The sequence below is a fragment of the Populus trichocarpa genome, chromosome 9, assembly GCF_000002775.5.
Source record: "Populus trichocarpa isolate Nisqually-1 chromosome 9, P.trichocarpa_v4.1, whole genome shotgun sequence".
Classification (NCBI taxonomy): Eukaryota; Viridiplantae; Streptophyta; class Magnoliopsida; order Malpighiales; family Salicaceae; genus Populus; species Populus trichocarpa.
The window spans coordinates 10593314-10604834 of NC_037293.2; the positions used below are offsets into that span (position 1 = coordinate 10593314).

General features: G+C 35.7%; 2 protein-coding genes across 5 annotated transcripts; both read right to left on the bottom strand.

The window, feature by feature from the left end:
- Positions 1-1038: 1038 nt before the first annotated feature.
- LOC7494267 (triosephosphate isomerase, chloroplastic) lies at positions 1039-4421 on the bottom strand. The gene is made up of 9 exons (XM_002312944.4): positions 4086-4421; positions 3667-3693; positions 3315-3384; positions 2880-3003; positions 2357-2441; positions 2118-2250; positions 1848-2021; positions 1373-1455; positions 1039-1225 (listed from the first exon to the last, which is right to left on the bottom strand). Exons 1-9 carry the CDS (start codon positions 4278-4280, stop codon positions 1169-1171), a joined length of 948 nt encoding a protein of 315 aa, XP_002312980.1. The 5' UTR covers positions 4281-4421; the 3' UTR covers positions 1039-1168.
- Positions 4422-8556: 4135 nt separating this feature from the next.
- Positions 8557-11272, bottom strand: LOC7472151 (transcription factor bHLH121). Of its 4 annotated transcripts, none has more exons than XM_052455596.1 (7): positions 11139-11271; positions 10979-11067; positions 10680-10784; positions 9980-10107; positions 9419-9898; positions 9119-9303; positions 8557-8945 (listed from the first exon to the last, which is right to left on the bottom strand). In XM_052455596.1, the coding sequence occupies exons 2-6, from the start codon at positions 11010-11012 to the stop codon at positions 9133-9135; spliced, it is 918 nt and encodes a 305-aa protein (XP_052311556.1). In that variant the 5' UTR covers positions 11013-11067; positions 11139-11271; the 3' UTR covers positions 8557-8945; positions 9119-9132. The 4 variants fall into 4 exon arrangements, with proteins under 4 accessions (XP_052311556.1, XP_052311555.1, XP_052311558.1 ...); XM_052455595.1 differs by having other exon boundaries at positions 10680-10792; XM_052455598.1 differs by lacking the exon at positions 10680-10784.
- Positions 11273-11521: the final 249 nt, after the last annotated feature.

The following is an 11521-nucleotide window of genomic DNA, read 5'->3' on the forward strand; positions in this document are numbered from 1 at the left end:
TTATCAGTGCTCGCCCTTTTTTATATATTTTTCCCTCGTTAGTCTATAATTCATAGATGGTTTTAAACAAAGAAGACGTTTTTATATATATTTTTTCCACATCAGTGAACAATGATAATACCACATTAATGGTTAATTAATTCTCTACCCCGTCGTGATTTTAAAGATTTCTCCAGCGAACACGAGTAAGAGAATTAAGTGAAAAACTCTATTAAGTACACCTAATATTATTCTGCCAGGCTAATGCCTCCACGAAGGAAAAAATTGCACTTTCATTACTTGGGTTTGAACCCAGAAAACGATAATTTAAACAAGGAAACAAGTTTTCACGTTCTTTACTTGGGCTAGAACCGTAGAATAAGCATCCAAGAATATATAAATTAGTGAAGCTTATTATATAAATTAATCACATGTACTGGATTCTGGATTAATGCCAGCCCAACAGTTTGCTTTTCAATTTCTTCTTCTTCCAAGGTCTAACTACATTAGTACAAGGAACACGAGCGTTGTGTAGTGCTGTAGCCATTTCAGCAGTTTTTTTATTATTATTATTTATTATTATTATTAAGATGTCAGGCTAGCTTGAACTCAACTCCCATGATTCTAAAGTTATAATCATGTCTCTGGTGATTTTTAAAAAATAAATTTAAAAACTGAACAGCTTTCCCAATAAAATTCATTTAAGCAGTTTTTGATATACAGGTGATGTACAGTCAGGGCATATGTTCTAGGTAATGAACACGTGTTCCGATCATGCTGACTGGTTAAATACCTGCTGTCTTCAAGCATATCTGTCTTTTTTATACCCGCTGAGTCGAAGACAGACACATATGGCAAATGCTGGTCGGCATTTGGCATCTGAGTTCCAAGGCCAACTTCGCACATCAAAAAGAAATCACGAAAAGACGAAACTATACCGAAAAATAAAGAAGGGGGCTTCATCGAGATCACAAGCATCAACCTGATTTATGTTTTATGCCTTTTCAAATGAAAGCTAACGCGAAGGGGCTTGTTTCTTTTTAGGATTGGGAAAAAAAATGGATAAATCATCAAAACTCCATTCAATAAGACTAACTCATGGGTTGATTACAGTAAGCTTCAAACTGAAGCAGCTCCTTTTTTGCTCTTTATTTGCTAATGTTTCCAATACCAACTCAACTTCATAGAATTAAGCAGCAACTTTCTTGAATGTTACAGAATTGACAATGGTAGCAAACTCGGGGCCCTGCATCACGGAAAATCGCAGTGTCATTGTAAATACCTACCAAATTCGATGTGATGGAGAGTGTACTAGGTACTTTAATGACTGCAAGACAGGTTTTTCATTGTGATAATTAAATTTTGAAGCAAATGGTTAATGGCAGAAGTATACCTTCAAGGATGCACCACCAACAAGGAAACCATCAATATCTTCTTGCTTCGCAAGTTCAGCACAATTGCCTCCATTTACAGATCCTGAAAAGGAAATTCAGTTGTAATTAGATTATGAGCAACACAAGTGAACAAGATCTACAGAAGCAGGCTATTGTGAGAAGATCAGAAGAACTGATACATTCAAACCTAAGTAACAGTTTATAAGTGGTGACAAACAGTGAGCCAAACCATTAACATGACTTTATGACAATGGTTCACAACTGAATATTGGTATGGATTAGCCTCCAATTAGAACCAACATAGCCAATCCAACCCTGCAGGTTATGATACTGCCCCCTTTTGCCATAGTCTAGTAGGAAAAGGTGAAGAAGAAAAGCTCCTTATTCCTATTCATTTGCAAGTTCATACATATTTTCCATAATCTAAGCAAGAGAACTGACAGGTAAAATTTCAACATAGACAAAGTGAAGTACCTCCATAGATAATACGTGTTTTTGATGCAACTTCTGCCGAGACATTGTTTTTAAGCCAATCACGGATAGCTACATGCACTTCCTGAGCCTGCACAGGTGTGGCCACTACACCAGTACCAATAGCCCACACAGGTTCGTATGCAATAACAATATTATCCCAGCTGGGCACAGCATCTACAGGTAGGTAATGACACTACTGATGTTAGGACATAGTTGTAACATTTTAATCTAACATCTCTTATTTCAAGAGAAAGAAACATCAGCAATAACCTGCAAATGCCTTCAGTTGCTGATAACAAACATCAAAAGTTTTCCCTGCTTCTCTTTCTTCTAGCAGTTCACCAATACAAGCAATTACCTCAAGACCCTGGCTTAAGGCATAAGCTGCCTTCTTTCCTATAAACTGAAGTTAGCAAAATTTCTGTGAGGTTCTACATATATCACATAGTAGCAAAAGGAATTATTATCCCCTTACGACCTCTGGAAAACCAAGTACTTTAAATTTTCACCTGATTGTCTTCGCCAATTACATGCCTACGCTCAGAATGCCCAAGAATAACCCACTTGCAGCCAATATCTTTCAATTGTTCCACACTGCAAATAAATTAAAGAATCATTTTGAAGTCACCGGGAGAAGAGCAATAGCATAGAAGCCTCATATAGGTTTAAGCTATAGAACAGAATAACCATTGCTTATAATTCCTGCTCCATTCAGTATTAGCACTGTGGTAAGAAAACCTCAGGGATGTGAGTGAGCTAAACTTAACTTGCACTTGATGAATGTAGCCTAAAACAATGAATGTATGAATGATGGACTCAAAAAGAATTTCTCTTGGATGAGATGTCCGACCATGCCCAAAAATCATGGAGCAGAGTGCCATTAATCACCCATGCATTTAATTTGTAAAACACAAAGCGCTAAAAAGGTTTTTTTTACGATAAAGTTGGTTTCTGGTATTTTAAACAAATTGAGTACCAGTTGCCACCCCATTCAAACAAAGTGATAATTGGGAGAGGAGGGGGCTAGCAGACCTGATTTCTCCTGTGAAAGCCCCACCTTTACTGACCCAAGAGTTTTGAGCTGCTATCTCAATTCTGTCAGTTAAGGAAGACTTCACCTGATCGATGTAAACAAAGGGAGGTGCTACAACAACATCTGCACAACTCACAGTAAAAATGAAAACCTAAGAACCTTTTAACAGCTAGATTAAATTTTTGCCTTGAAAAAAAATATAAAAGAACATTATATAGATTCCATGATATAGAGATCCCCTCCCTACCAAGAACAAAGGGGCACACTCACCACCACCAAAAACCCATGTCTAAATAAGTTTGAAAACTACGGTACAACTTGAAATGTGAGTCCATTGACGGTACAAGTTAGTCTAAACAACAATAAGAAATGAATGCCCGACTTGATAGCAAACAGCAGATAAATTCCTAAAACACAAGAAAAGATTAACTCACCAACATCAGACTCCAGCTTCGTGCTGTTCAAGTCTGAAACAAGCTTGGTAATGGATTCTTTTGTTCCATTCTGAATACAGAAACAAAGACGAAAACTGGATCAGAATAAAAATTAAAAATCTAAGAAGTCATCCAGTACCTATTTATCTTATGGCATAAAAGACACTGGCAGAACAATGTCCAAACTACAAACAAAGGCATGAGAATTTAAACAGTGCCCTTTTTTTCTTATTTAATAAGCAAGGGCATTTCCAATTTAATTAGTGACCATAAGAAGAATTAATGGTGAAAGTTGAGAAAAAAGAGATAAAAACAAGAAATCAGCGAGAAAGTAGAAAAGGGAAGTACTTACACATTTCCAATTTCCTCCAACAAAGAACTGCAAGCATGAGAAATAGGAAAATCAATTAACCAATAATCAAGTGGAAGAATCTATCATGCTAAAAAAAAAATGGAAGATTATAAAAAAGAAAGTATATAAAAAAGTCAAGAGTTTCATATAGAGAACCAACACTCCTTTTATGCTAAACAGTCAAATTTCCATGATTAATAATAAAAAAAAAAACTTCGATTTTATTATTCTCAAACAACAATATAGCAAAGACTATACAGTAACCTCACCTACTACCAACCGAAAAATGAAAAAAGAATAAATAAATAAATAAAGTAAAGGTTATAAATACTATTGATAGTTAATGAAGCGAAATCCAGAGGAGACAAAGGCATTGAGTAAAGAAGCAAGATGTGGAAAAAGAAAAGTTAAAAACGCACCGTTCCAGTGCCAGCCATGGCAACAACGCTTTTAAGAGGTTTTCGGGGAGAACAGAAGCGAAGAAAAGACTGGGAATGAGAGTTGCTGTTGTTGTTGTTGCTGTTTGGACATAAACGGCGAAGACCGGAGAACTCAGGCGCGCAATACGAAGTGGCAGATTTTGGACCGGAAAGTGAGGTGGAGAGCATTGCCATGGCTGCTAAAGTCAAGCTTTTTGGATTGTTTTTTTTTTAAAGAAAATCCGTTCTGTAACTGTTTGCTGGGAGTGATAGAGCGGATGGGAGGAGAAAGAGGCAAGCAGGCGGGTTTGAAGCTGTGGTTGTTGTGTTTATGCTTTTTTGTGTTCGTGGGTTTATCGTTTGTTGTGAGGTGTGAGGTGGATAGTTGTTCGTTGCACGCGACTTTCCAGAGCGTGCGGGTTTTATACCTTTTCTTTTCCTTTCTTATTGTTATCCTTCTCGATTGTTTTAACTGTATTTTACGGTGGTTGAGAGCGCTTGGTTTTTAAAAATTTTGTTTTTTATTATTTTAATATGTTAATATTAAAAATAAATTTTAAAATAATAAAAAAATATATTATTTAATATATTTTAAAACAAAAATATATTTTAAAAAGTAATTTTTACTGTTGTTCCGAACACCTCCTTTATTGGTGAGACATGTTGGATAAGTTGATTTTTACTATTTTTTTTATTGATGATTGTTTCAAAATACATTAAATTTAATTTTGTAAAGAGATATTATAAATTAGTGGATCAGCATCATCCCTCAATATTTTCAAATAAATAATATTTATCTTTTATTATGAGTATATTTAGTTTTATTTTAATAGATATTTTCCTTCTTGAAATCTTAATTTAACCTTGTTATAGTAATTTGATTTGAATTTTATCACTGCATTAAAGAAAAAAAAGAATTAGAATATGCTATCATCAAGATTTTTTTTTTTTTTTTTGAAAAGTATTATTAATGAAGTTGTTTTTTAAAATGTAATATTTAAAAATATATTTTTTAATTTTTTGAGGGTGTAGTTGACTTCCACACATCCAAAAATTTTAAAAAATAAAAAAATAATTTAAATTAAAAAATAAAACTTTTCAGAAAAACATTTGGATAACAATGTTAAACCCAGCAGAATTTGATAAGTAATTGAAGTAGTAATGATTTTAAAAAAAAAAATGTTTCACGCGCTTGGAGTGCGCGGGGTTAAGGATTCAAGCTAACCATAACAGAAAAAAAAAATCGAAGCTTTTTACATGTGGAGGTGTCCCTGAGAAGACATTTTTGGCCAGGTAAGAAACTTTTAAGAAACGACTACGAGTCTACTGCGTGTCAGTAGTCAATATCATTAGCAGCCATAGCGACGTCGTTTATTACCTTCACCAGTCGTATATGATATTCGTTTACTCTTCGCCACTGAGCGTCTTTCCTACTGCCACGTGGTTTGACGGAGAAAAGGAAAGGATATGCAATGGATAAAACGCGGTGGGTCTAAATGAGAATCTGTGGTGAAGGCCTTTGGGACCGTACACATGAATATTTCATCCATGATTATACCACACACATACACAAACCAGTCTTAAGGTTTTTTTTTTCCTCTTATTAAGCCAGTCTTGAGATTCAATAGATGCATGCAAGAGTTTGAATATGATGGATACAAATAAAATAAAATAAAATGGATACAAAAATCCTCCAAAATAAATTCAAAAAATTATATTAAAATAGATTTACTAATAATAATTATTGGTTCGGGCTTGATATTTCGAGCCCATAGTATAATATAAAAGCTAAAACGTGGCAACCTAAGCTCAACTCCCTAGATGGTATGGACTCGAGCAAGCAAAAAGCCTGAGAGGTTGAGCCCATGCCAGGAGCGCACCCAACACTGTTATAGGTTCGGAAGCACGCCTCAAGCTCAAAACTCGTCATGAATTTTTTCGGAATCCAACACAGGTCTCTCAATATTTTATATTGATCTAATACATATTATTTTGAGTATAATACAACTCAAAATATCATAAAAAAATAAACAATACTCTAGCCCTTCTTCCCCATGAAAAATAAGATTCATGAGCCATAAATATATCATGAACCATAAATATATCATGAACCATTCAAGTCAAATGTCTACAATCTCTTTATTACCCACTGCATATGTATTTTCAGAGCATCTATCTCTATAATATTATTGCACTTTCTCTCTCTATAAAGTTATCGACTTTATCATCAAAAAATTCATATATTCATCAAATTATACTTTTTGAAGGTACTAGCTATTTGTCACCTGACTTGTCAGATACCATCTGCTATTACCACAACTCTCAGTCACCTGGTTTTCCAAGCACCACATGCTATTGTTGTAACTTAATCACCTAACTTATCAGACATCACCTGCTATCGATTATCAATTATCTGAATTTTTTATATCAAGTCATCAAAAACTTTAATTATAAAGAATAAATTAAATTACTTTCAACACATCAATCTTGATCCTAAACATTTTAAATTTTAAAATTTATTAAAATCATTTAGTTATGTTTTTTTCAACATCGAGACTGAAAAAAACTTTGTAGTTATTATCTGGAGACAAAAATATAGATAGTGAGGATAGAGAGTATTTTCTTACTGAGGTACGAGACAAGATTGTGAGATAATCCTAATATCAAAGTATTTTTGAAGTTGGTTGTTGAGTAGGTGACTCACCTAACCTTTAATATTTATTAAATGTTGCTAGCAGAATGGTGAATTCAGGAGACGGTAAAGGGGACCCGGAAACACCAGGCCTTCCCTTGATAGGTTAAAATCGTATGGAGGAGTGACTAGAATTTCAGGTGGCAGCGAGCATGGGCGGTGGAATCCAAGAAGGTCCTGCCACTTGTTGGAGGTGTCATGTTAGCGGAAAAAAGGGGGAAACCAGCCTATCCTCGTTGAAGTTTCAGTAGAAATCCAAGAAAAACAGTTGTGACGGTTGAGACAATGAGATCACATTAGCCTCCTTTTTTGTCTCTGCTTCAAGCAATTTCTTGACAAAGAAGTCCAAACTGAAAACAGAATCCTAAACAAGCATTGGTAATAACTGGCAGTGACAAAATGGAAGATATCAAACCAGGCGTCATTCCCACCACTCCCTCAGCTCAAGCATTCTTTTCCGTACGTTAATGGCAAAAAGATCTAATCCGGTCAGTGTGTATTCTTCTCCAACATTAAAGATGAATAAGATAAGATAAGGGGTCCACTGAGTAAATAGATATCAGACAACGACTTCAACTAACCACGAACAAACAGAACCGGTCGTAGGTTAAGAACCACTTGGGCAACGATTCAAGTACTCTGTTTAATAAAAAAAATAAAAAAATAGATAATGTATACTTGCTGATTATATTTTATGAACTGAAAATTACCCTCATTTAATAAAAGAATCCAATTACAAAATAAAGATTGTCAAGACCTCACTTGTTATATATACATAAAAAAAACCTTCTTAAATATTTTAATAGACATTATTTATAATTTTGCCAAAAATTCTTACCAACCTTTAACAAGCCAACATATGCCGCTCCTGATTGCACTTGAAAAGTGACAATGGTGGAACCAGAATTATTTTTGGCAAGGTTGTAAAAGTTATTTTTTAAAGTATTTTTTATGAAAATTATGAAAATAATATATATTTTTTTAATTTTTAAAATTTATTTTTAACAATATCATATTAAAACAATTATAAAAACATTAAAAAAAATAGTTTGCAACAAAATTTTTTATTTTTAAATTTCGATAAAAGCAATTTTAGATTTGGGGCTTCAGATTTTTGTTTAGTACGAGACCTTCATCTCTGAAAGGGCCAGGTGGGATTCCAAACTTCGAATATTAGTATAGTGACAAGCAAATCTCCTCCTCGGGAATGGTAAGGATATATCAGCAAATTTGAGGTGAGCATACAGTGAAGTCCTTTTCAGCACTCGACGACAAAGACTACGGTCCTCGGGCCCGTTTGCAACGCAGTATCCCGACTCGAAAACTACTGGACCCTTTCCTTTCTATGAATTAGCCCGTACTTGGGGGCTATTTATTTTTTGCAGAGTTGAAACCAGGTGTTTCATGATTTTTACAGGGTAACCCAAATATCTTTTTCTTCATTCAAGTCTCTGGTCTGCTCATGCAATCTGATTGCAGCACCACCAGCACTGCGCTTGTATCACCGCCCATAATTAAATGTCATTACAATTCTCCCTAACCCAGACAGTCCATCTTATCCAATGCCCTTTACTTAGATTATAATACTAGAGCATCACAGATACAAGTAAGCCAAGAACATTAGCTGAGGCCCTAGTCACCACTCCACTCCATTGGTTCAAAGCCAAAAGGCGTGCATATGACAATGCAAGAATATCAGAAATCCAAGGACAATCACATCAGGAATCGGTCAATGTTGCAAAAGTGCGATACAAAACGTATAATAGATGAAAACAGAGGTAGTAACCAAATATCTTTGCATATTGAGATCGATATCCAAACTTCCCTACATTATATTGTTCATCCTACTGGACTTCATTAAAAAGTTGTTCTTAACTATTTACTTGCTATGTACGTACAATTGGGCTGGAATCATTACACAGAATATTGACTTCCTTAAATATCCACACGTCACTTCATTAAATAATTTCCTATGACAGTCGTTTACATACAGACGTGGGTGATGAACCACCATGCAAACTTGCCTTCCTTACAATCAATGAGGTCTCGCACTTACATTTGGTTTTAACCGCACTTAAGGACTGTTCTTGTCCTTAAAAACAAAAGGTGGCAAACATGATCCCAACCACCGTCCCTGGAAGTTTCTTCAATTAACGTAAGCATCCAGCCTTCAATAAAAAAAAATGACTCAGTACAGAGACAATTAGATACAGAAGGGATTAGAAACTAGTATATAGGGCAGTGAAATGAAAAAATAATAATAATGAAGAAAGCAGATTGCATATAATAAATCACAAATGGAAATGGATGATGAATATGCAGAAGTTGGAAACGACGTAACTCTCCCGGTGCTCATCAATTCTCTCGTTTGTCTAGATCATCGACCTTTGTGTTGCCAACTACACTGTTGGATGAACTATCCTGTACACTATGAGAAGAAGAACATCTACTTGAAGAACTCTCTTTTGTAACACTGCTTTCCTTCCCCATGGATTTTTTAGATTTTCTTTGTACTGAAGTTAAGTCCTGCAAACATTATTATATTAATTAATACACAATTACTATAATGAAGTCTAAGACGTTTCCAATTCCTTGTGTCTCTCAGAAGTCATAACTAATCTGAAAGGCTGCTGCAATTTACCTGATCTGATGTGGATCCCGGAGTCTTCAATTCCAGGTCTGTGGTAACATCATTAGAATCCTTGCTTTTCTCAACCTTGCTCTCTCCTGAAGATTTATTCTTTGAATCCTGTTTCACTGAAACGTGGGATCGACTAGCAGACTGTGCTAGAGAAGAAACATGCTGGGCGGACTGCTGATCAAACAGGGTATTAGGGGCTATGTATGGAACAAAAGTTGAACAAGGGTTATGAATGACTGCAGGATTCTGATTTCCATAAAAGGGGTATGGCTGCATGGACGGATGCATTGGAATTGGTCCGGGAGGCATTGGCACTGGCATGGGAAACGGATAGGAAGGTGGGGCCATCATAACCGAGTGATCCATGGCAGCCCATGGGTATGTAGCCCTGAGCTGTTGCTGACACTGAATATTAAGATTCTCAACATCTGATTTAAGAGATGCCTTCTCTTCTCTAAGGTCATTTTTTTCTAGCGTCAGCTGTTAGTGAAACATTGCAAGATTAAGCATACTATGCCAATCATCATCATGACTAAAAAACTACAGAAATTAAAAGATTACCTCACGAGACTCTTCACTCAGTGCAGCATGCTCAGCCTTGAGTTTGTCAACTTTTGAATTCAAATCCTTCAGCAGCTGAACTGTGTCAGCTAGAATGGTTGCTTTGTCATTTTTGGGTCTATCAGGATCTGTAATCAAAATCACCACATGGAGATCACACGGACACAACCACATACCACTAACAACCCATTCTGATTGTAATCATCTGATGCTTCAATATCATAAACCAATTAACAAACATTTTATCTACAATTTAAAAGACCCTTTAAGTGATCTATAATATCAAATTTTGCTTTCATTAGAAAAAGGAGACGAGCAAGGTGAACAACTATGCCAGGTTCAACCCCTCAATCTTCATAATACAAGCAAGCAATACATTCAACAACTAGTACACAAGTAAATAAAAGCGAAGGATTCAGAACTTGTAGCTATCAGTAGCTTTCTTCCAAAACAGTATAAGAAAATGGGTCTGGCTCAAATCGACAGGGATCAACATGCATAATTCAAACCCATCCTAAGTCTTGGAAACATAACGCAACTCTTACATTGCAAAATCAATCAATACAGTATCCATCCAATCACTAATCTTGGCAAAAATAAGTGTCTAATCTACTCACAGACTTAATAAATCCGGTAATAAAAAGACATGTTACTTTCATTAAAATTATAGGAACAATATACAAAAGCATTGAGTATTTACCTAGGGTATTCCCCAATTCAACAAAATGCTCATTCAATCTATCCCTCCTCAATTTTTCACGGTCCGCCTTTTGAATTTTCCTAGCAGCTACACTATCTTTAAGCTCTGCCTCGCTACGAAAAATAAAAATGCAGTAAAGAAAACACAATTGCACATATTCCAATTAAGCAAAAATTAACAAGCAAAAACAAACAAAACCTAGTTAACCAGCTTCAACAGTTCGTCAAATTGAATAAAGAAAACCTAGTTAATCAGCTTCAACAGTTCGTCAATTGGAATAAAGATTATTTAGAGAGTACCTAGATATCGGGTCGGGGTGAGTCGACGGCACATGCCGCGGGACAGCAGGAGGAGGATTGAAGTCGGTGAATGGATCCATTAGTGGATTCTGAGAGAGCGCCAAATAATCAATAGCTTATCTGCTGTTCCAAAGTACTATGAATTTATGATAAACCTTACATGAGACTCATTAGAGTTAAATGATAATCACTTGACTGGATCTGTTCATGGGTTGTGCTACCCGTCTAGGCCCGACTGAAAATGGACAGGCCTGGGCAGGTATTTTTAGCCCGCATGCCCGGCTCGACATCTAACCGGATTTTGCATTGACAAAATAAATGGTTAGATGGGGGACCACAAAAGCAACCCGCGACTTGAGTGCTTGACTGATGAGACATTGCAAAGGGTTTTTTTTTAATAGATCACACAGTACGCGTGGTTCGTCTGAGTAGACGACACGTCGTCTTTTGGTACTTTAAAAAATAATCGAAACCAAAGGTTCTTTAACTGAAGCAAAAGTCATATGATCAAACGGTAACAATTACTCCTGTATAACTCTACAT